Source organism: Vombatus ursinus, unplaced genomic scaffold (genome assembly GCF_900497805.2).
Source record: "Vombatus ursinus unplaced genomic scaffold, bare-nosed wombat genome assembly UNPS02000749.1, whole genome shotgun sequence".
NCBI lineage: Eukaryota > Metazoa > Chordata > Mammalia > Diprotodontia > Vombatidae > Vombatus > Vombatus ursinus.
The window spans coordinates 1,852,007-1,877,385 of record NW_020940527.1 but is presented as its reverse complement, the minus strand read 5'-3'; the positions used below and the strand labels follow the sequence as shown (position 1 = coordinate 1,877,385).

Below are 25,379 nucleotides of genomic sequence, written 5' to 3'. Positions count from 1 at the left end.
ATCATAATCACTGTCATCATCATCATTGTCATCATCATCTTCATCATTGCCATCATCATCACTGTCATCATCATCGTCGTTATCATCCACATTGTTGCTGTCATTATTGTCTTCCTTGTCATCATCATTGTTATTATCATGCAAAGGAGGGAGTGAGGGGGGTAAAACCAGAGATCAGATGAAGTGTTCTAGAAGTATTTGAGGAAGGAGAGGACATTATCAGCGAAAGGAGATAGGACTAGAAGGTGTGGCCTGGGACACCCAATCTTTTACCTTATTTGCACTGATTCCTTCTCCCAGGAGAAGGAGCCCCTTAACCTAGTCTCAATGAAAAAAAATACCCATGATTTCAGATCCAGTGCCAGCTTCCTTGTCACTCAGTGGTTGCCTCCTCAGTGAAGCCCTCCCTGGATGATCCAATTTTCATTCCTCTCCATCTTGAATGGACTCACCTCTCATTCAATCCTGCACTCATTACATACTGTCTCATTGATCTCTTAGATTGTGTCATGTGTTTTAGTATTATTTCCCAAACTTCACTGGGATGGATGGGGTGGTGGCTTTTCCTATTATATAGTCAGAACTAGCATTTCTACTTTAAGGTTTGCAAAGTGCTTTACCAACATCATCTTATTTTATCCTCACAACAACCTGGGAGGCAGGGGCTATTACCACCCGCATTTTACAGATAAAGAAATGAAGAGAGACAAAAGTTAAGTGACTTGTCCAGGGTCACTCAGCTAGTAAGTATCTGAGACTGGATTTGAATTCAGGTCTTTTTGATAGCACTTTGTGCACTATGGTACCTAGCTGTCCCTCTTTGCAACTACCCATGGTTCCTGGAACCAAACAGAACCAATCTAATTTTTCTCTTCCAGCTGTATCTATCTTAGAGTGGGACACACAGTCTTTTTTTTTTAAGTCTAGACCCGATTTTACCTCTATAAGGGGCTGCTGGTATAGGAAGTCCATCCATGAATGTAGATCAGTAACTCATCTCTAACTTACAGCCTTAGAAAGTTGGCCTGAGACTTTAAGTGCCCTGCCCATAGTCACAAAGCTAGTATGTGTCAGTGGCAGGACTTGAACTCGGGTCTTTCTGTCTCAAGGCTGGCTTTCTAGCCACTATCCTCCGCCATCTCCCAGGAAATATCCTCATACTCTTGACTGGCTGGTGATTGCTGAAGGAGGGAGGCCATCCCAATGAGGGCCTTAAGTCGATGACATAGGAAGATCAGTTAAAATAACTGAAAATGTTCAGCCTGGAGAGGAGAAGATACAGGGAGGACATGGTAGCTGTACTCAGAAATTGAGGGGCCATCACGGGAAACATGGCATTTCTTCCAACAGAATGTAAGCTCCTTGAGGGCAGGAACTGCTTCATCTTTGTCTTTGTATCCCAAGCATCTAGGACACTTCCTGGCACACAGTAGGTGCTTAATAAGTACTTTTTGATGGGTTGATTAAACATCATCAGAATGGGCACTTGTGGACTCCTCCAAAAAACCTCTGGTGCCCCCGTCAGATACTTGGTCCGAGTGGACCATGAAGCCAAGGCTGGTGTTCTTACAGTTGTGGTAACATTTTGGTGCCCCAAGAACCCAAGTTCATCCTTGTCTCTCAGCCTATTTCTCCCTCCCATAAACCCATCAGCTTCTCCCTTGCTGGGTGGCGAGCTCCCTAAGATTGGGAGCAGGTAGGTCAGTCAATCAACAAACACTTATTAATATTTACTGTGCCAGACACTGTGCTAAAGGCATCTAAATCTGTATCCCTCCCCAGCTCTGAGTTAGCACAAGGCTGGGCATACAGCAGCTATTCAGTGATTGTTTGCTAATAGATTCTAAACTAGGCCTAATGTCCCCAAGTCCACCCTGCCTCTATCTTAGAATTTCTGCTCTGTCCAAGGGTTGGCCATTTCTTCCCTCCCCCTCTCCTTCTTACTGTGCCGGGCCGTCTTGAAGTTAACCGGGTGGAAGCCACCAGTGAGGGCAGCGGATGAGTCTGTGATGTCTGTGTCAAAGTCGCGGCAACTGCGCCGGTACACCACCACCCCAACGGCCATGAGGATGACGATGAAGACGAAGACGGCCACCACCAGGCCTGCATAGAGAGCCACGTCCCCTGTTGCTTCCATCACTAGTGGGAAAAGGGAAGTGGGAAAAAGTAAGGAGAGAAGGTAATGTGGAGACCTCCACCTCAGAAACCCAAGAAATAACCCCTGGCTCCAACCTAGAGCTCTACACTCATGGAAGCAGCATGGGGTACCAGATAGGGCACTCTTCGTAATTGGAATCACAAAAGTTTGGGTTCAGATCCTGCCTCTGATACTTACTAGCTGTGTGGCCCTGGGTAAATCACTTAACCTTTCTGAGTGTCATCAGGGATGACACATATCGACTCCTCCAGAGAGACCCTGGTGCATGGAGAATGGGGCCTCATCTGTAAAATGGCCATAATGATTGCACCAACCTACCAGGATTGTTGTGGGGGGTTCTAATAAAATAGTGCATGAAAATTACTTTGCAGACCTTAAAATGCGATACAAATGTCAGGTATGATTACAAGCAGGAGAGATCTCAAATGTCTAGCTTTGCATAGTATAAAGGGGATCCCACTCTGGTCCCCCAGCCTTTCAAAACTTTCAACTCTGACAGGCTCGAGGGTCTGCCAGACCAGGACAGGGTATGTCCAGTAAAGTAAGCCCTAATAATTTCCAAACACCATTCCTTTGCATTCTTCTCTTCCATCCTAACCTTTGACAGATTGACAGGGCAGAACAAATAGTCTGATCCTTCTTCTATGAATAAGGAAACAGATCTTGGAAGAGGAACAGGTGCATGGCTTAACCAAGGCCACATAATGAGTTATGGTGTGGGTCTCCAGACTTTCAGGCCTGGTCCTCTTCCATTAGACCATATAACCTGTCTAAGCTGCCTCTGGGATAAAACCCACTCCTCTGGCTGTTTCTGAGCTCCCGTGTTCAGGAAGCAAGATGGCCCCATAAGAAAGACCATATGGTAGGCTGAGGAGATGGCAAGAGAGGAGCAAAAGGAGAAGGCCATAGCCCAGAACCTGAGAGGCAGAAGGGGGATGGAGAACAGTGCAAGTGAAGAGTGGGTGAACAGATAAGGAGGGATGGAGATAGGCAGCCCCCTCCCTTCCTTTGCCTGTGCTGACAGCTGTGCAGAAGGTCAGCTAGCTTAGGGTGGACACTAGACCACCCAGCTGCTGTCACCAGTCATCTAGCCATCCAGCCTCAGGAGATCCTGAGATAGGAATATCACCTGCTTTGCCACCCCAGTAGCTGACTCTTCCCCACCTTCCTTCTGGGGAGTTCTGAGGGACATCCTCCTATCCCCCAGCCTTGAATGGTATATCCCACCCAACCCTTGAAAGGGGAATGATTAGGTTTTGCTTGGTCTGTTTCTGGGAGGCCATGAGATGCTCCAGGATTGGTCACATGCTTGGGCCTTTCCTAACAAGGCTATGATCTATCTAACTTTGGGTTCCAAGACAAGCAGATGTTGTCCCTGCCATCCAAGAGACAACTGGGGCAAGGTGGAATTCTCAAATATTTCTGGGGAAGCAGACACTGGGCTTTGTCTCCAGCCTGTTCCCCCTCTCTCTGCTTCCTCTTGTCACTTGTCCCGGTCTTCTCCCTCATTTTATAGCTCTTTTGCCCAATGTGTTTGAGTTAGCTATGTGTCACATTCCCCCTATTAGACCGTAAACTCCATGAGGGCCGGCACCCTGCCTTATCTGAACCTAGCATCTGCCTCAATGCCTAGCAAAGGGTCTACAAAAAAGAAGCTATTTAATTGAATTCTCTGACTGAGCCCCTTCTAACTGTATGACTCTAGGCAAATAATTGGAGGTCTCTGAGCCCCAGTCTGCCATCTGTCAAATGGGAATAATAATAGCGTCTACCTCACAGGGTTGTTGTGAGGATCAAATGAGTTCATCTATCTTTGAAAACTTTGAAGGGCTATAGAAATGCTGGTTATTATTAGCTATTATTCAATGGCCTCCAAGGTCCCTTCCAGCTTCGCACCTATGACCCTGTGATTTAGGGGACAGTGAGCTTAGTCAGGGCAAGGACCATGTGTCACATCCCCCCAGCCTCCCCAGTACCTAGAATACAAGAGATGCTCAATGAATCTCTGTATAGGCCAATAGCTTGGCTGAGGGGCTGGGGCTCCCTGCCCCCCTCTGTTTTGCCCCCCTCTCAGATGGTTGCAGAAGTGGGAACCACCCTGGCCATTTTCTACCTGCCTTCTCATGCACCGTATAACCCATATGGGGCCATTTGCTCAGTAATTTACAATCTCTAATTAGTCAACCTGGCCTCTCCCCTTCCCCCAGCACTCCCCCTCCACCTTCCTCCAGAGAGCTGGGGGTCGTTCAGCATTATTGCTAATTTTATTACTCCAGAATTATCTGGGAGCTGTAGTTTAATTACCACAGTAGTATTTGGCTATTGCTGTTTTATTAGCCTTGGTGTTATTACCGTGGCATTATTAGCATGGACACCCAAGGGGGGCTGACTTATGAAATAGTAACTCCCTAGCAGGATGGGGAGAGGGAGGGAAGGAGTGAGGGAGGGAGCGAGGGAGGCTGGCTCTTTTTCCAGGGAGGAGTCGTGTCCTGCTTCGAGTGGTGTGGGCGAGAAGAGCAGCAAATGGGGAATGACGGGGTGCTCGGGGTAGCTCCAGGGTGGGGGGCGGGGGACCAGAACCGGCCATTTGGTGCCAGTCTTTGAAGGAGAGACAACCTCAGGGGCTATGAACCCCAGAATTCCGTCCTGTGATTCGGCTGTCTCAGGAGAGCCAGGAACAAAGGGCAGGATTGAAGGCTGAATGGTCTGGAACGGGGTATAAGGGACAGGCCTCGGATGTGTGAGAACGAAGCACGAGGGATCCTAGAGCAGGAGGGGACGGAAATGAGGAAGGGCGAGGGGATGAGGGGACCAGAACAGGGGGAGGACAGAGCCTCAGGCAGCTGCTTCAATGCCTTGGCTCCCTCTGATGCTTGCCCTTCTCCAAAGAAGCAGCAGCAGCACTGGCTGAACCCCGTACATCAAACTGCCCGCCTCAGGTGGACCTCGGGAAGCCAAGGACTCCAGTGCTCACGGCCCCTACTGTCCAGCCTACGCAGCCATCTATCTGCAGCTACAGGAAACAATCCAGATGCCATTACAAGACGAGACCACTGCCTCTCCCAGGGAGATTCCCAGCATCCTTTGGGCTCCAGCTTCCCAGGTCTCAGCATCCTTCACCTGAGGTGGTCTACTGCCTGCCCATATGCCTTCAGCCTTTCCCCTTCCTCTCCCTCTGCTGGTTTTGGGGGGAATAAAGGGGACCATCTGTGAACAAAGAACTCTACTTGTGTCCCCCAAATTCTTCATCAGACTAAGAGGTCCCTTCAACCATTTCTAATATATTTAGAGGAGCAGGGGACCTGAGAGGTCACCTAATCCAGGTGTTTCTTGCCTGAGGGCCACAGACAACTCCAGGCCTCAGGGGGTCTGTACCTTAGATGGAAAAAAAATGACATTTTTTCCCTTGAACTTCTAACTGAAATATAGCATTTCCTAAAATTACTCTAAAACATTATAATAAGGCTTCACCAGACTTCCCAAGGAGGCCATGACACAAAAAATGTGTAAAAAAACACAAAACTTGATCTCCTCCAATCACCTCATGTTATAGGTCAGGAAATGATGTTGAGAAAGATTAAGGGATGTATGGATGTGTGTGTGTGTGTGTGTGTGTGTGTGTGTGTGTGTGCGCGCGCACACACATCTTAAGGCTCATAATATTTCCTCTAAGGAAGGGATTTCCCATTTGAAAGAAAGAGAAACAGAGGCACAGAGATCATTAATTTGCCAAATGTCAGGTCTCTAGGTCCTCGGTACAGTGCTCTTTTCAACATCTTAGGGGGTGTTCCCTTTTCTGCAAACAATACTACTATGTGCAGCAAGTTCTAATTAGTTTGGGCAAGATTTGAATCTGGGTTTTCTTGGATTATATGTCATCATAAGATTATAAGTCTCAGGTCCTGTTTTCTAGTCTGTCAAAGGAGGGGGCTGGCCCAAAGGTCTCTATGGTCCCATCTTACTCTAAAATCTAGGATGCCAGGAGCAAACTGGGTGGCAGGAAACAGTTTGCACACCAGAAGAGGGGCTCTGTCTGGGCACCATCTCCAAAGGAATTATAGGGCAGAGCTCTTCCCTTCGCTCAGAAAACAGAAAAAGGATTGGACCCAGAGGTAGGTCACTGTGTGACCTTGGGGAAGTCATTTTCCTTTCTCTAGGCTTCTATAAAACAAGTCACGAGTGAGAAAGTGTCCAAGAGCCCTCCCAAGGCTCACAATCTATTCTGCCTGTTCTCCAGGACTTTGGGGCCCTGGTCTCTGTAGATGGCAGGGTGCAATCTCTTTGTCTGTCCCAGAGAGCAGAACGCCCTCCAGTTAGAAGTCACAGCCCCTTAGAATGAGGAGAAAGCCCAGGCACCTCAGGGTTTCGGAATCCTGAGGATGTAGGGTTCCAGGGATGAGATGCTCTTGGTCCTTCTGTTCCCCCAGCCCCCAGAGACCTCTCATCACCCTCCAGCCCATGAGAAGACAGCCAACCAGAGAGAACCAATGATCCCATGGCAGATAGAAAATGGTCATGAAATGGGACTTACGGTGGCTATTGGGTTCAGTTAGAACTCTTTTATCTGTTAGGGAAAACAAAGTAAGAGAAAAAATGATATGGGCGAAAATGATGATGATGAAGATGATACAGAAATGACATGACTGGAAGCCCAGAGCAGCACCCCCCAGGTGCACCACCAATGGTTGGGAAAGCTTTGGCTCTCCACCTCCTTGAGGGGAAGGGGCCTGCTGTCCCACATCCCCACCCTCCTCTCCAGCCTGCTGACCCCCACCCGGCCCACACCTGCCCAACATCGGCTCACTCACTCTGAGTACACAGCCCATCTGTGCAGTTCTTGGAATCAAGGAGCAACCCGCTGCAGTCTCGACCCCCATTCTGGGGCGGCGGGGCAGTGCACTCCCGGCTCCGCCAGTGGGTGCATTCTGTGCTACAGGCCGACCACTTACTCCACTCTGTCCATGCTCCATCTACTGTGGATCACGCAACACCCGCCCACACATTCACACACGTGCACACAGGGATGGAGAAACACGGAGATTGCAGGCGCCCACATGCAACCAGACAGACACAGCCCAACATAGGGGAACAAAGCCACATACGTACACATACACATATATCGACACATATGCGTGCATGTATACACATATACAGACACGCAGTCAGACAGATGGAAAGAAGCAGACCAATGTTGCATACACATAGTCAGACACGTACACAGAGAAGAACAGGACATAAGAAAATACAGCCCGATGCAGAAAAGTAATCACAGAGAGACATACAAAAAGAGGATCATACATGAAGTCAGATACACACACACATACACACAAAATGAGAAAGATGCAGAAAACCCAATGCAAAGAAATACATTCAATTGTCCAAATTACAGACCCAGATACAGGCAGACCCAGATACAGGTAGATGAAAACACACACACACGCATATGCACACACACACACAAATCAGACAATGAAACAAAGAGAAGATTCATTTGTTACAAAACTGGAAAGAGCAGCTGAGGATCTCAACAGGTGAAGAATGGAGGATGTAGCCTTTCCCAGGGATCTCTGGGCTCATCCAATGGGTAGCACCAGTTGAGAGGAAATGTATAGGAGACCCAAACTGGGTGACACCCAGATGGGAGTTCCCAAAACCATAGGGCAGCTGCCTAAGCCCTATCCCTGGGGAGGGGGGGATGACAGGTACCAGGGCTGAGCTTGGGCCTTCCACTGGAAGGCTAGGAGAAGCAGTACATATGTGCATACATGGGCTCTCTGGAGGACTGTCCTTACCTGGGCACATGGTGGTACAGGCATCCTTCTGGAAGGTCTGTCCCTCACAGAATGCACCACCATTGAGCGGAGCAGGGTTGGTGCAGGTACGGGTGCGCTTCTGCCATCCCCGTCCACAGCGGTTATTGCAAGGTGACCACTCTGACCAGGTGGACCAGCCACCATTCACTGCAGGGAAGAGGCAGAGAGAGAGAGAGAGGCTGCCATCACTGTACTGTGAAGCATTTACCCATGCCTAACCCTTAGCCCAAATTGTAGTTGGACCCCCTAGAAGGCATATCCTTGAATCTTAGAATGAAAAGATTTAGAAACAGAAAGGACCATAAAGGCCATTGAATTCAACCCTCTCATTTGACAGATGAGGAAACTGAAGCAGGCAGAGGTTAAGTGACTTTCCCAGGGTCATACAGTTAGTAATTGTCCAAGGTAAGATTTGAATCCTGGTCTTCTTGGATTATAAATCATTATAAGATTATAAGGCTCAGGCTCAGCTTTTTAATCTGTTAAAGGAAGAGGTTGGACCAAAGGTCTCTATGGTCCCTTCCAGTTCTAAAATCTAGGTCGGATCTATGAACTGACGGAGTGGCACATGCCTGGGGTCGGCAAAGGCACACCAGAAGAGGAGTCAGCCTGGGCACCATCTTCAAAGTAATGACAGGGCAGAGCTCAAGGGCCCATGTGGGTCCAACCCACGTGGGCTCTTTCCAAACTGGGCTTCCCAGCTCTATTCTACAGGTTGGTTTCTCATTCCTCCAAGATAATGTGCTATTTTCCCAAAAGACACAGAAAAATGGTGGCGAAGTCCTGAACCCTGCCATGTTTGTGCCCTCTAAGTCAGCGTCTTCTTGCTGCAGCAGGAACCTGGGCCTGCCAGGCCTGCAGCTACCGGTACCGCTGATACAGGTGGCCAAAATGGACTGCGATTATTGGTTCTAATCAGGTCTCCATCACTTGGAGTAGAGAGCAGGTTGAAAGAATTCTGGACTAGGAGACCTAGTTGTCAACGCATCAGTTGTGTGACCTTGGAGAAATCACTTACAACCTCTCCGGGTCTCTACTTCCTCATCTCCAGAATGGGCGAGATTCCTGACTTGCTCATCTCCCAGACGACTGTCAGCAAATCAAATGAGACAACGGGTCCTAGGGCCATTGATTCAGAGTAGGGAAGGCCATTAGAGATCAAAGATTGTCGGATTAGAGATAGAGAGCTGGGAAGGGTAGTCCAAACTCTTTACTTTGCAGATGAGGAAATTGAGACCCAGGAAGGATGTGATTTATTTGTCCAAGGTCATAGAGGTAATGAGCATCCGAGATGGTATTCGAAGGTATTTTATTTCCACTGTATCACATTGCTATCTACTCCACTGGATGTGAAAGCTTTGTGAAACACTATTAGCAAGACACAAATGTTCAGTAGTCATTGTCATCATTATAGTCATTAGTATTTAGGACAATAAAAGCCGTAGGCTCACAGAATTTGAATTGCAAAGGTCCTCAGTAGCCTGTCTAACACACACACAACCAAGGAACCCCTACTATAATATACCCAATAAGTGGAATCCAGTCCAGTTAAGTGGACTTCCTATGCAAGAGGCCTACTTCCTGTCCCCAGCCCCTGTGGGGTCCTCATTCCATCCAAATGAAAGAATCTCACTGAGTAGTGTATAGCCCATACTCAGCCCCTCCGATTTTGGTTCCTGCCATACTACTGGGCCCACCATCCCACCGGTGCCCGCCATCCTACCGTAAACAATGACAGTGGCTGTGGTGCTACGGCGTTTGGCCACAATGTTCTTGGCCACACACGTGTAGTTAGCTGTATCTGATAGCCGGGCCTGCCGGATGATGAGGTTGTGGTCAATGGTGAGCAAGTAGTTGGTGTCCTGGGCGGGGTCGATGACATCCTCATTCTTCAGCCACTCCACCTGAGGGATGAGGATGGTAGAAATGGAGGGCGTTAAGTGAACACAACACAACACAACACAACACAAATTCTGCTTAATCTTCCAGGATGGGAAGCCCCCCTGAGTGCCCAGAGGCTAGACCAGCCTCACCCACAAGAGAACCTAGCTTAATAAAGATGATGGTAATAATGATCATTTGGTTTATCTTCAGAGTCTGGACAAGGTTATGAAGCAGGAAGGGCAGGTATTCAACTCAAATATTAAGCTCCGTTTAAATTAAGTATCAAAATTTAGGAAGTTCAATTTAGTTAAAACAAAAAATTTGCTAAGCTCCTACTATGTGCCAGGTACTGCACTAGGTGATATCCATACAAGGACAAAAGTGTAAACACTTCCTGTCCCCAAGGAGATGACGTTCTATTCGGGCAAACAATGAAGATTCATGAACAGAGAGGTACATGGAGAAGTGAATACAGATCCATAAGTAACTAAGAATGGGGGGCCAGGGGATAGAGTGCATCTAACCAGGGGTACCGGGAAAGGCCTCATCAGTAGGATACTCCTATCAGTAGGAGCTGATAGCTGAGCTGAGCCTCGACTAGCATGGGCGTTCCAAGAGGCAGAGGTGATGGGGAGGGAGAGCGTTCTAGGCACGGGGAGATACACAAACCTTGGCCTCGGGGAGCCTATAGAAGGGGAGGGAGCTATGATACGTACTCAAATAACTGGTACAACGTGAGCATCATTGATTTAGAGGCCGTCGGGTCTAAACCCCTCTTTTAACATTTGAGGAAACTGAGGACCACAGAGGTTAAGCGGCTTGCCCTGGGGGCATGTGGCTAGTGTGTGAGGCAGGATTTGAACCCAGATCTTCCTGCCTGCAGGTCCAGTGCCCTTGTTCACTTTACCACATGTCTCTAAGGGTACTGGAGAGATGCGTACAAAGGTTTGTAAGATCTAAGGACAAAGAGGTCACTACTGATTGTATATTATTAGAGATGAGGACACATTGACCTTCTGAGAGTGAATGAGGGGAAGGAACAAAAACGAGACTTCTTTCCCTTTATTTTCTGTAATACCAAAAAACACGCTCTACATGTGAGCAAGTGAGGGTGGGCTACATGCGATGGAGGTGTTGGTGCATGCACTGGGCTGGAGGGCACTGGTGCTAATGAGCAACATGGAGGGGAAGGGGAGGGAAAGTAGGGAAGAGAGAGTGAGGGGAAAAGAGAGAAAGAGAGAGGGAAGGAAAGAGGAAGAGAGGGAGAGGGAGGGAGAGGGGGGAAGAGAGAGAGGGAAGGAAAGAGAAAGAAAAAGAGAGGGAGGGAGAGAGGGAGAGAAAGAGAGAGGGAAGGAAAGAGAGATAGGGAAGGGAAGGAAAGAGAAAGGGGGGGAGAAAGGGGGGAGAGGAGAGAGATTGGGGGAGACAGAAAGAGAGAAAGGGAGAGGGTGGAGTGAGAGAGGGGAGAGAGAAGAAGAAAGGAGAGGGAAGAAGAAAGGAAAGGAAAGAAGAAAGGAGAGGGAGGGAGAGAAGGGGAGACAGACAGATTTTGCTTTTTACACAGCTGAGGCCCTGAGATGTGGGTGGGAGGGCCCCCCTCCAGAGGCTTGGGATCTCACTGGGCCCTCATGAAGCAGTTCTATGGGTGTCTATTTCTTCATATCACCTTGTTACCCTCTCCCCAGCCTGGAGTTGACCTTTCTACTTCTTCCTGTTTGCTAAACTTGCCCATTCTGATTTCTGTGAAATCCCAGTATCCAGAAGTGATCATTACCTCCAACCTGCTCAGTTTTTATTTGTAATGATTTACAAAACATGCACAGACAGATAAATGACTTGTCCAAGGTCCCACAGAGCTTTTGCCTCTAAACCCTGTGGGGCTGGTCCTTTCCAGGCAGCTTGGGGCCGCAGTGGATGGAATGTTGGACCAAGAGTCAAAGCCTGAGTTTGAATCCTGCTTCAGATATAGCTGTGTGACCCTGAGAGAGTCAAGTAACCTCTGTCTGCCTCAGTTTTCTTACCTGAAAAATGGGAATAATAATAACACCCACCTCCCAGGGTTGTTGTGAAGCTCAAATGAGATAATATTTGCAAGGCGCTTTACAAACCACAGGGCAGTAGATGAATGCTAAACACACATGGATATTTTATGTAATAATATCTCTATAAAACACGCTGATTCTTTTATATAATTTCCAATGTCCAAGCGCAATAGGAATGCCCATCTTAAGCAGAGGAGAGGAATGTACCTGTGTAGGGGAGGGCAGGAGGGGAGAGGAGGAGAGGCAGGGTATTCACACACCCCTTTCACACATGCTTCACTTTCTCACAGTAATAATAAGAATATAATGATAGCTTATGTTTATATGATACTTTAAGGTTTAAACAGCACTTCATAGACCTCTTTTGAGCTTTTCTCAAACCCTGTGAGGTATTATTATCCCCATTTTATAGATGAGCTCACTGAGGTGAAGGGAAGTTAAATGACGTCATATGATCACAGAGCTGGGAAGCATCCCAGAGACCTTGGAGTCCAACCTGTGCCTTTCCCTTCTCCAACGTCCTTGACAGGTGGTCATCCAGGCTCAGTGGACACCTCCAACGAAGAGAAAGCCACCCCTTCCCAACATGGGCCATCCCACTGTTGGAAAGCTTCCAACGTCAAGAGGGTTCGGGGTTTTTTGTTTTTTGTTTTTTGTTTTTGCAGCAAAACCCAATCTGCCTCTGCTAGTGCTCTGTATTGTTCCCAAGCAGAAAAAACCCAATCTCTTTTCGGGGGCGCCACCCTTCTAATGGGCAGACAGAGCTAACTTCTTGACTTTCCCCAGGTCTTCTCTCCTCCAGACTGACCATGCCTAGTTCCTTCCACCAAGCCTTAAGGGCATCATTTTGAGGCCCTGGCCCATCCTGGACACTCTGCCCGAATGTTTTCCCATTTATTTATCAAGGTTCTTTCCCGATGATGTTGTTTAAGGTCACACAGCAAATAAGTTAGGCCTTGAATCCAGATCCGCAGACTATGATCAACGGTCTTATACTACACCACACTGCTCCTTCCACCTCATTTGGCTAAGTTATGGGTGGGTTGAAACAGAAAGGGTGAAGGACAGAGCTAGGTATGAATTCTGTCTGATATTTACTAGGTGCTGTGTGACCATGAGCAAATCCTTTAACCTCTCTGAGGTTCAGTTTGCTCATCAGTAAAATGGGGATAAGAACACATACAGTGCTTACATCACAGGCTTGTTGTGAGGATCTTATGTGAGAACATATCCAAAAGAGCTTTGTCAACCTCAAAGTGCCATAAACAGCAATGACCGCTCTGACCATAGCCTGCCTTGGAGGGAAGCATGTATGTGCCCACACACACAGATGTGCACTCTGAGGACCTTCAGACAAACTTAGCAGCCACGGACAAGTGTGGAGGGGACATGTGTGATGAGAAGTCGGAGCAACAGCCCCATCGTCCAAAATAAACAGTTGGGCCCAAATAGCAGCTGACAGTCTCCACACAAGCCTATCCATCCATCACGCCCCAATCCATCTGTGCAGTCAGGGCTAACGGCTGTTGCCATCTTGCTGGAATTTTACCAGCACCCTGCTGGGGTCTCAGCAGAGCAGGGAACGCTCTCAGACACCGGGGATTGCGACTGCAAGAGACGCTATGAAATGGAGCTAAACAGGGGGACCAGGAAGCTTTCAGCAGAGGGCTTCTCTGAAGAAAGCTTACTTAGAGGGATGCCATGAAGGGAAGGAACCAAAGAGAGTAGGTGGTGGAGGGCACCAGAGGTGGGAGAAATATCTCAGGGTTGGGGGGGGAGGTAATTCGATGATTCTGGATAGTATTATACTCAATTTCTGCAAGTCCTTCCTTTCCTCCTTAATTTTCCTTCCTCTCTTCCTTCTCTCTCCCTCCCTTCCCTTTCTCCCTCCCTCCATTCCTTCCTCCCTTCCTCTCTTCCTTCCCTCCATTCTTTCCATCTTTTCTTCCTTCCTTCCTTTCTTCCCTATGTCTGTCTCTCTCCTCTCCCATGATTTTATTATTACAGGGAGTTCCCACAAGTGAAGATCAGCTCTTTTCTCTAGAACTTGGCATTGCCTGAGGCACTGAGAGGATCCCACAGCTAGTCGGGCAGAGGAAGGACAGGCACAGAGGCCTTCCTGACTCCAAGCCAGCCTCTCAAGGAACAACTTCTTTTCCTGTTAACTCAAGACCTGGGCCTGTTAGCAGGAAAGGCTGACACATCAAAGAGCTGAGGAATGACTGGCATTTGCAGACGTGATCAATGAAAGCTGAGACTAGAACTCAGACCAGTAAAATTATATTTGAGGGGGATTTCCAAGTACTTTGCTCCAAGTACCTGCTGGCTGCCTCCCTGGACCTAACGGACAACTTCAGAACCAAAAGTCCAAAGACAGGAGGAGAAGATGGCATCAGAGCCTGATCGGAGCAGAGACAGATCTGGAGGAAAGCAGGCCCTCTCTCAGACTCCAGGAGAAGGGAGGAATCCTGGATGCCCCATTAGGGAAGGAATAGATAAGGAAACTGAAGGAATGGATGAGGAAGTGTCTAAGGCCAGATCAGAGGAACATGAATTCAAGAATTAGAAGGCATCTTAGAGATCATCGAGCCCAACCCTCCCCTTTGACAGATGAGGCGCTATTATGGAGAGATAGTAAGTTGCTCATGCCAGGTCAGATGGGAAGTAAACGTTCGAGGCAGAATTTCCAGCCAGGTGATCTAACCCATGGTTCCCCACTCACCTCTGCTGTGGGCACTCCCTCAGGAGGACGGCACTGTAAGAGCACCTCGTGCTCCAGAGGCACCTCCTTCCCCAGCGGCTCCTGGTCAAAGTTCTTTCGTAGGTCTGGGAGAGGAAAGAGCATCAAGTTAGCATCCTGAGTGGGGGCAGCTGCCTCTCACTGGGAGAGAGGAGGGCACACCTGCTCCTACGGCGGCTTCCTCCCTGGCCCTGGAAGAGGCCCCCTTTTATAGGCGGCAGCGGGAAGGGGCTGCAGCTTTCTTTCATCACCGCTAGATGGCGCCACACTCCCTGGTAATGGACAGCCAAATGGTCACCCTAAATGGTGCTTGTTGGGAGAATTCTTTGGCACTGTGGGAATGAGGGTAGCCTGGTTCTGGACGGGTGAGGAAGCAAGCAGCCAGGCCCTGGAAGGGCCATCACATGCAAGGGTCACGATGACTGGCTGGTTCTGAGAAAGTGGGCTCAGGCAGGGATTGGCTCCAGAGGCATGAAGCCCACAGGCAATGTGGGAGAAGGCTGGGAGATCTTGCCCTACTGGCCTTTGTCTGGGGCTACAGGGAGCAGAGAACAAGCACAGTGGGAGTCCCTGGCCAGTGTGCCCTTTGGCTGGGATCATGCATCCCTGGTGGTCTTGGCTGGTAGCAAAGGAGCAGAATCATAGATTTTAAATTAAAAGAAACTTTATCATATTTTTTATGAGGCAGTTGGGGTTAAGTGACTTGCCCAGGGTCACACAGCTAATAAGTGTCAAGTGTCTGAGGCCGTATTTGAACTCAGGTCCTCCTGACTCCAGGACCAGTGTTCTATTCACTTCGCCACCTAGCTGCCCCTTAAAAGAAACTTGAGGTACCATCTAGACCAACCCCATCATTTTACAGGTGAGGAAACTTGAGGCAGAGGTTAAGTGACTTGCCCAGGGTCATAGTAGATGTCAGAGATGGAACTAGAACCCAGGAAAAGTGGGCAACAGGTGCCAGAGATGCTACCTTATAGTATTTTCTGATATTTATCTCATATATGGGCAGCAAGGTGGCATAGTGGATAGAGCTCGCCAGACCTGGAGTCAGGAAGACTCATCTTCCTGAGTTCAAAGCCAGCCTCAGACACTTACTAGCTATGTGACCCTGGGCAAGTCACTTAACCCCATTTGCCTCAGTTTCTTCATTTGTAAAATGAGCTGGAGAAGAAAAGGGCAAACCACTCCAGTCTCTTTGCCAAGAAAACCCCAAATGGGGTCACAAAGAGTCAGACATGGCCAAACAATAAAAAAAAATCTGATATGTAATATCTACTATTATCTGCTTGTTTTCTCCAGGCCCCACAGGGAAAGGAAAAGGGGTCGTGGCGCTGGGGAATGGGGATGGGGAGACACCTACAAGCGATGCGGACGTAGGCGCGGCGGCTCTTGGTGGTACCAGCAGAGCTCCAGGCCACACACTGGCACCAGTAATCTTCCAGTCCAAACAGCTCCTCCACCTGCTGCCGGGACACCTCAATCTGCACCTCCCGCACCAGCAGGCCTGTGAAGGGCAGAGGGAGTCGGAGAGAAACACGGGTCAGGCTGTGCTGTGAAGGCATTGAGGAAGGAAACTGAAACCAGAGGAAGGAAAATGGGCAGGGCCACCGTACCTGGCACTCAAGGGCACTGCCCAGGCAACCAAAAAGCAAATACTAACGATGCCAGGCACTGTGCTAAACACCAGGGGATACACACAGTCCCTGCCCTCAGGGGGCTTACATTCTGTGGGGGGAGACAATACATACACAGAGAAGTATAAACCAAAAATAGAATCAGCACAAGGCGACTGAAGGAGAGGAGACCTGAACAGTTGGAGGACTGGGAAAGGCTTCGTGTGGGAGGTGATCAGCGAGCTAAGCTTTGAGGAAAGCTGGAGATGCTTCCCAGAAGTGACGAGGAGGTCGTGGGTTCCAGGCACAGAAGAACGCCTGAGCAAAAGCACAGAACTGCAAGACGAATGATCACAGAATCACAGATCGCTGTAATCTTGGAGTGGCAGAATCTCAGAATCAGAGTGACTCTTTTTTTAAAGAATCCTTGGGTATAAGGGACCGTAGAGGGCCACCCTCCAGCCAGGACAGGAATCTCCTCTACGGTTTCCTCCTGGACAACAGTGAGTCAGCTTATGCTCGAACACCTGTAGCAATAATGGGGAGTACACGACTCCGGGCCTGTGAGCCCATCCCGCTGCTGGACAGCTCCGACGACCTCTCCCCTTTTGCCCCCGCTCTGTCCTCTGGTGTCACAGAGAGGAACTGCTGGACCTTTGGGGGTGGATTGTAACTGAAGACCCACTGAATCTGGAGGCAGGGGACACGCATTTAAGCCACTTAACCTCTTCCCCAGGCCCCTGCTTCCTCACCTGTAAAACAAGGAGGCTGGATAAAATCAGCAGTTTTCAAAGTATGCTCTGGGATCTCCAAGGGTCCCCAAGACCTTTCAGGGCATCCCTGAAACCCCTTCAAGGGGTCTAGGAGGTCAAAACTATTTTCATAATAACACTAAGGTGCTTTAATATCTAATAGGATAACTACCAATAGATAGAATGCACATGAACGAAATTGCTTTGGGGGGGAGGTGGTCTACAATAATTTTTAAGAGTGTAAAGGAATCCTGAGACTTTACGTTTGAGAACTGAAGGACTAGATGAGCCCAAAATCGGGGGCTCCCAGCAGATGACTTGAATTCCCCTTCCAGTTCAATCCATGAGTCTTTGATTTAAAACTAGAAGGTACTTCAAAGGTCAGTTAGTCCAATCTGCCCATTTCACAGAATGAAGAAGATAAGACCCTAAAAGGAGAAATGATTTTTCCAAAATGGTACTGGGAGAGGGCCAAATTTCAAACCCAGGCCTCCTGACCTCAAACCCTGGGCTCTCAGTTTCACTGAAATAAATCCATGGGTAAGACTACATGGCGGGGGGCAGGCATATGTATGCACTAAAGTCCCTCCGATTTTCTTCTTTTCTGGGTGAAACATGCCCAGTTCCCCGAGTCTATCCCTCTGACTCTGTTCAGCACCCCTCCCCCCACCAACTCTTCCACGAGAAGCCAATCTAAGCTTCTTCCTGGGGCTGAGCTGGGAATTAGTGTGACCAGGGCTGGAGCTGGGGGGCAGGGGCCCCCGCCTTGGGGGCAGCGTCCTAAGTCTGTTTAAGATTTCTTAGCTCTCTGTCTTTGGCTGTAGCTGATCGGCTCAGGGAGCCCTGATCCTCCTTGGATAAACGGCTTGGCCAGTCCACCGAATGCCCATCACTAGCCTTCCCCAGCCTTCGGTGCTCTGCACTCCATTCGTGAGTTAATCCTCCCCAGGCTCCCAGGACTGGGGTGTGGGGGGTGTGGGGAAGGGGATATGGTGAAGGGAGAGAAATGAAGGTAGGAGGGACTAAAGCCTGGCATCTCCTCTTCTACCACCGAATGTCCTGTTAAGGGCACTGACGGGCAGCAGTAGTGTCTAGAGGAGAGATACCAGAATGGGGAGGAAATGAGAAGCCTGACGGAAGAGGCCTGGAGAGTCAAAGACTAGGGGGAGAACATGATAGCAGTCTTCAAGAGGGATCATCACAGAGAAGAGATTAGGTTGGCTTAGCCTGGCCCCGGAGGGCAGAGCTAGTCACAATGGGTACAAACTCCAGGGAAATGGGTTTAAGCTTACATCAGGAAAAGCCTGTTAACAATTGGAGCTGTCCTAAATGGGGAATGGCTGCCTGAGGAGGTAGTGCGTTTCCCATCACTGGTGGTTTTCAAGTGAAGGCCTGGATCCTTGGCAAGGATGTCGTAGAAGGTACTCCTCTGGGGCTGTCCATAGACCCTTCCAGTTCTGGGCTTCTGTCATTTGGGGGGGAGGGGGTCCTGAGGACCACCTTCCTTATCCTGCTAATTCTTCTGTGCAGCCCTCCCTGACTACTCTGGTCCCCACTGATCTCCTCCCTTCTCTGAACCTCCATAGTGCTCTCCTACTTACCACAGACTGATTAGATACAGTCTGAGATTATTCAGATGGTGAGTGAATATTATCCCCCAAACTAGAGAGTTTGCCCCTGAGGGCAGCCATGTGTTTTTTCCTCTTGTCACCCCCAGAGGCAGTGTCCCACAAGTACTTGTTAAGGCTTTCGCGTTATTGTGCGTCAAAGGGATGGCCCTCCCAAGGCTGAAGGGGGCTGCCATATTGGGAGATCTCAGTGATGAGGGTGGGATAAGAGAGGCAATATTATCACAATAATAATAAAATCAGGTCTTCAAAGTGCCTGGTGTATATTAACTCATTTGATCACAGGGTGGGAAGGGGCTGGTAGAGAGCACTTAGTTTATCTTCTTACAGATGTAGAAACTCAAGACTAGAGAGGGGGAAATGACTTGCCCAAGGTCATATAACTCATGAGTGGCTGAGCAGGGATTTGAACCCAGGTCCTCTGACCTCACAGTCAATGATCGTTCCACTGTGTACCATGCCAGTGAGTGCCTTGTCTACGACCATGCAGGAAGGAAGTAGGAGATCCAGGTTTCCCATTGCCCAGTCTAAGGTTCCAGCTTCTCCAAGGCTTGGCGTCTACTGGTCTAGACAATGGTCTAAGCTATGTTCAAGAATCTGGATGTTAAGCCCATCCCTTGAAGGAGTGATTCTAGCCTCGGGTTCTTGGCTTCCTACTCTTCTCCCATGGATCCTGGTGTGAGTTTCTGGGAGGGGCCCAGAGCCGACAGTATAGCCTAAGGGACCCACAGCTGTCAATACTTGGCAATACATTGAAGGATCTCTTGGGATTCTGGCACGGGGCTTGAGACCCATAGGCTGGGATGCCAAGAAGTGAGGGCAGGTGCTTCACCCTGCCCAGTTGGTGTGGGCGTGGTGGGGAGGGCCAGGCCCCATTGTTCCCATGCTAATGAGGACAGCTGTGTCCCAATTTCCAGGACACCATACAGCCTCTGTTATTGTTGTTGCAGCTAGGAGTGACGGGGCAGTGTTGGTATTACTAATAATCACAGCATTACCAAGCCCCACCATCCATATACAGGGGCCAGGACACATCTCTGTCCTAATGACCTATAAAATATGGAGCTGTCAGGAGGAAGAAAGAGAAACAGAATCATGGTGGGAGATTGGGAAGGAAGGAGAGAGGGAGAAATAGAAGGAGAGAGAATAGAAGAAAGGGATGCATAAAGAAGGAAGGAAAGAGGTAGAGGGAGAACAGGAGGGGAGCAGAGGACCACCCCTCAGCAAGAAAGCCCTCTCCAACACCACTGACAAATAGGAATGCCACCTCCAATTGAGAAGTTACCGTGATGGGGAACTCTATTTCCAGAAGCAGCACATTATACTTTTTGGACAGCTCGAAATGTCTGGATAGCTTTCCTCCTTATCAAGCTGAACTCTGCCTCTCTGAAACTTTCCCCCATTGTTTCTGGTTATGTGTCACAGATATGAATCACAGAAGCTCAGAGTAGGAAAGACACTCAGAGGCCCATATATTCCCACGTGGACCTGAGCAAGAATCCACTCTAACACCCTTATTCTGTGTTTCTGTGAAGACAGCTGACTTGGGGTGATGTCAGGGCCCCAAGGAGAGGCTTAGTGGGGATAAGTAACCCATGGACTCACTGGTCTGGCTTGGGCCCTGATGTGGAAGCCCTTCCTCAGATACCCCCATCTTATGAGGGTGAAGGGGGTCTAATGAGCAGCCAGCATGTGGATAGTCACTCAGACATGGGGACACGTCCTGGACACCTAAGACTGTGAATAATAAAGCTCAGCACCCCCACACAGAGCCTCCTCTGTGGATCTCAAAGACCTCACTCTAATGAGAACCCCCAGGGGTCTGCCTTCCCTATCCCCCTGAAGGTAGCCCCGTGTTACCTCCTTTTGTGGGTCAGATAATCACAGGCTCATGGACATGCAATTGGAAGACTCTTTAGACGTCATCTTAGAGCACTGCTCCTCCCCATTTTAAAGATGGAAGAACAGAAAGAAAGAGTTACTTGAGTAGGTTTGCACAGGCAAGATTTGAGTCTGTCAGTTGATACAAATCCAGCTCTCACTTTTCCCTACCGCCCCACTGACATAGATACCTCAAATGGAATCTTTCAATGGCTTAATTAGCAAAATAGAGGTGATCTCTAGGCTCCAGTCCAGAGGTAATCTATGATCTGAAAGATTAGCCATTCTAACCATCCTTATTTTCTAATCAAGTTCTACCAGTCAGTCAATCGATAAGCACTTATTAAGTACCTACTGTATGCCAGGCACTGTGCTAAGTGCTGGGGATACAAAGAAAGGCAAAAGACCAGGCTTTTACTTCAAGGAGCTTACAATGTCATGGGAGAGAAAACATGTGAACAGTTATGCACATCAGGGATAAAGGAGAGAGAGAATCAACACAGAGAAGTCACTAGAATTAAGGGAGATTAAGAATTAAGTTCAGTGAGGGGAACTAATATGCCACCACAGTTAGAGAGCAAATGTTGGAGCTGAAATGAGTCATCGAATCATAGCGTTTAGAGCTGGAAGGGAGCTTAAAGATCATTTAGTCTGATTTCATTTGACAGATGAGGGGGAATGATGCCCATGAGCACACAAACCAGAACTTCTGACACCCAGGTGAGCCCTCTTGCCTATGTCTCTCTGTAATCACCTTCTGATGGCTGCCCCAAAGCCTTCAACAGTGTAGCAAGGTGACCACTCAACAGAACAGACAAGAGATGGAAGTGGCCTCTCAGGTTACCTTGGGATTGAAGGCAGTGGAGAAGGCATTCTCATCTGTAAAATGGGCATGATGATGATAATAGCATTTCATAGCATTGTGGTGTGGATCAAATGGAATAGTGTATGTCACAGACTTGGTAAGCCTTAAAGCACCCCAAGTATGAGCTTTTATTGTCCTCAGTTCTTTCTATTACTTAACTTATCTCCTCTTCTAGTCACATATGCTACTGATGACATCCCTCATAAAATATGGTACCAACAGGAACAACAACAACACTTCAGGTATAGATAGGGCAGGTAGCAGGACCATCATCTCCCTTGTTCTGGCTACTATCATTCAATCAATCAACATATACTGATTAAGTACTTCCAACGTGCTAGGTGATACAAAGACAAAAATGAAACCCTCCCTGGCCTCGAGAAGCATACATTCTATCATTATATATCTCTTTTGGCCACCATGTCACACTGTTGACTCATGTTGTCCTGGCAATCCATGAAAGCATCCAGATTTTTCTCATATGAATTGCTGTTTGGTCCCCACTTACCCCATTCTGGACTTTTGCAACTGGCATTTTGAACCCAAGTGTTGGATGCTACATGAATGAATCCCTATTGAATTTCATCTTTTTTTTTTAACATTGTCTATTGTTCATAGATCTTTCTGGAATCGGAGTCTGATTCTGTGCTCCATCCCATTGGACATCACATGGCACAGGTGTGGCACCATACAAGGGTCTCACCTTGTAAAAGAACCACCTATGTCAAGGGGGGATGTTGGCCCCTTCTGACTTGGAGTGATTTCTTTATATGCCCTGGATCTCCTTCAGAATAAAGGTAGGGGAAGGTGATTGCCATGAGTAGGAAGGGCAATGGGTTGAGGCAAGAGAGAGAAAGGTGAGGTCCCTTACCAGTGACCTCGTCCAGGCTCTCCTTGGTGAGGTGGTCATTCTGGTTGACCCACTCGCCATTGCACTTGAAGTAGATTTGGGTGGCTGGGTTGGCTCGGCACAGCAGCTCTACAGGCTTATTCTTTACAATGTAGGCATCCTGGGGCTCCTGTAGGAAGTGGGGCAGGGGCTCAGCAGGGGCAGATGGGAAGGAGTCTGGCAGGACTTCACCATACTCGATTCCTGTAGATAGAAGAAGACAAGGATGTTGGGGCTGTTAGTTAAGCTGGACAAGTAAATCTCTCTTTACCATCATCTTCTACCCCCAACCCATTGCCCTCCCACATATGATCCCACAGCATCATTGTGAGGAAGAAGGTAAAGGAAGAGGTGACCCAGAAGTTTAATAACATTTTATATCCATTTACAGATGGGGAACTAAGGCCTTGAAAAGTTTACATCTCACACAAGCTCACAATGAGTTGAGATGAAAAACAGCAGAGTTGAGAAGATCCCCAGCATGTCTAATGCTTCATTCCCAAATCTCACCCCACCTTCTCCCTGACTTCTCTCTCTACTCTAAGCATGAATTCCCTCCCAGCTCTGATCTGGTTTCCAATTTATAACAGGCAGTGTGCCAGAGCACCAAAGCCAGCATGGGGCTGAGGAGCAGGGCTCAAAGTAGGGCATATTGAGCCCACCAGGCATGGCTGCCCTTAGCTGCCCCTCTTCCTTCTTGCCATCATGCTCTACATGGATCAAGGCAGCCAGGCTGAAGGAAGCCGAAAGAATGTGTTAGGGAATTTGGGGACACTGGGGGTGGGAGTGTTGTCTGTTCATGCTCCTTTCTCTATTAACCCCCTTCACTGTGCCCCTGGAAGCCAAAGGCAATTCTCCAACCCTAACCTCTCCTAATTCCAAAAGGCTGCCAGAGTGGCAAGTGATCCAGCTACCACCTCTTGTCCCCAGGCCACTGAGGCTAGACTACCTCCCAAAATCCCTTCCAGTGGCCTTCTACCTCAGCATGTAGGTTCTCCCCAAAGGTCAGTAAGGAAACTAAACATTGAGTTTCTCTCTGGTAATTTCAGCTTCTGAATAGGTCTTTGGACCTAATTTCAGCAGCCTCATCTTGTAGTTAAACCTGAAACCATCCAGTCAGCCTCACTCATCTTCCACCATCAATCAGAACCCCACCCAGAAAATGGTCTCTGGCCATTTTCTGAGCCACCACACAGGCTATCACACTCTCTTTCAAGAGCTCCAACAACCATACCTTGGAGAAGCTGTCTCTCCTAATAGGCTGGTCCCAAGTCTAGCTAGTCTCTTTTCCTGGACCAATTTGTGACCTTCTTGACCACTCTTCCCTACCCTCCCACCTCTTTATCTTCTAACTGAAATAAAATCTGCACCATTGCTGCTTCTGCAAAGGGCTAGTCACTTGACAGTCCTCTTGTTCCACTCTTCATCACTGTGACTTCCCAAACTAAAATATAGCCCTTCACAGGTGACCAATCCCCTACTTATGTTGTGTCTCTCTATTAGAATATAAGCTCCTTGATGGCAGGAACTGCCACACTTTTGTATTTGTACCCCAGAGCTTAGCACAGAACTTACCTTTCACTTAGTAAATGATTAATAAAAGGTTATTCATTCATTCATCCATCCATTCATCACAGATAGAACTAACATCACCACTGGTCCCAGTGATCCTAGGTTCAGAGAAATGAAAGGCTTCTCAGCACTGACCCCAGGACCCAGGATCCCCAGCACTACCAATTGGGAGCCATTTTGTGAGTAATATGATGGAAGTGGTGTCAAGAGAGATGAACTCAATGACCTCAGAAATTCTTTTCCCAACCATATGGAGTCTCTGAAGTTTTCCAGTCCCCTGAAATCATAGGATCCCAGATTTATAACTGAAAGGGCTCAATACTAGTTCTCTGAGTATAATCCAAAGTTTTTTTCCATGGTGCCATGATGCCTCACTAGACCATCATAATCAGAGACTGTCAGAACTAGAAGGAGACTTAGAGGTCATCTAATCTCATTCCCAACTCCATCTCTATCTTAGAGATAGGGAGCCTAAGTCCCCAAGAAGCAAAACAAGTTGATGGAGGCTCTTTCTGGTTACCTAATACCATCTCTTTCCCAAAGTCCCTACCAAAGAAAGCCTCATGACAGGGACTTCTAGCCTCCTCTGGAATCACCAGTCCCATGAGGAGAGAAGCAGAAAAGGAAACAGGAAAGGGAGAAAGAAGCCCAGAATGGGAGAAAGACCTTGATTGAGCAAGAAGGCTCTGGAGTAAAAAGAGAAGGGAAAAGAGGGGGAAAAAAACCAGCTAGGCGAGGTCACTCGTTTAAAATCCATTTAGGAAAATTGACTTTCCATTTCCGTTCCAAGTCGGCAGGGAGAGAAGGCAGCAGGAGGTTTGTCATAAACCATTAGCTGTTCTTTTGGAAACAATGAATTAAGCTGGGGGTCAGTCCTCTTTCTTCTCCCTGAACAGGGTCCAGCCCTCTCCTCCTTGTAATTTTCTCAGCACCCTTGCAATTATGCTGGGAATTGTAGCCATGGGGCATACTTGGCCTTCACAGGGGACAAGCAGACAAGGTGCCAGCCATTCCTGGATCCAGGTCCCCAGGCTTCTAGTCCAGAGTCATCACTTGCTTGGAGGCAGGTGGATGCGCTAGATGAGCCCTAGCAGTTCCCTTTTTAACCCCTTGAGCCTCAGAGGCAGAGGTCTGGGTTGGACACAGTGGGAAGGGCTATAGAAAAGTGGTGAGGCTGAACTTTAAGCCACCTTGGGATGCCTTGAAACAGGATGGCTAGTGATGGCTTGGACAGAGCGTCCAAGCTTGGTAAGAGAGACAATAGATAGCTCTTGTCTGTCAGGAGAATGAACATGAGATTGGGCCCCAATCTGCTCTGATGGCTCCCATGATTCTTCTAGAAAGTACTAGATGGGGGCAGCTAGGTGGCGCAGTGGATAGAGCACTGGCCCTGAAGTCAGGAGGACCTGAATTCAAATCTGGCCTCAGACCAAACACTTGACATGGACTAGCTGTGTGACCTTGGGCAAATCACTTAACCCTGATTACCTCACCCAGAAAGAAAGAAAGAAAGAAAGAAAGAAAGAAAGAAAGAAAGAAAGA

General features: G+C 48.3%; 1 protein-coding gene across 1 annotated transcript in view; it reads right to left on the bottom strand.

Moving 5' to 3' along the window:
* Positions 1–25,379, bottom strand: part of UNC5B (unc-5 netrin receptor B) — a 241,541-nt gene that overhangs the window by 13,214 nt on the left and 202,948 nt on the right. The window contains exons 7-14 of the mRNA XM_027857292.1: positions 22,248–22,469; positions 15,998–16,141; positions 14,620–14,723; positions 9,695–9,875; positions 7,951–8,118; positions 6,967–7,128; positions 6,690–6,722; positions 1,945–2,139 (exon numbers count right to left, since the gene is read on the bottom strand). Of these exons, the coding sequence (XP_027713093.1) occupies positions 1,945–2,139; positions 6,690–6,722; positions 6,967–7,128; positions 7,951–8,118; positions 9,695–9,875; positions 14,620–14,723; positions 15,998–16,141; positions 22,248–22,469 (1,209 nt within the window). The remainder of the gene's footprint in view (positions 1–1,944; positions 2,140–6,689; positions 6,723–6,966; positions 7,129–7,950; positions 8,119–9,694; positions 9,876–14,619; positions 14,724–15,997; positions 16,142–22,247; positions 22,470–25,379) is intronic.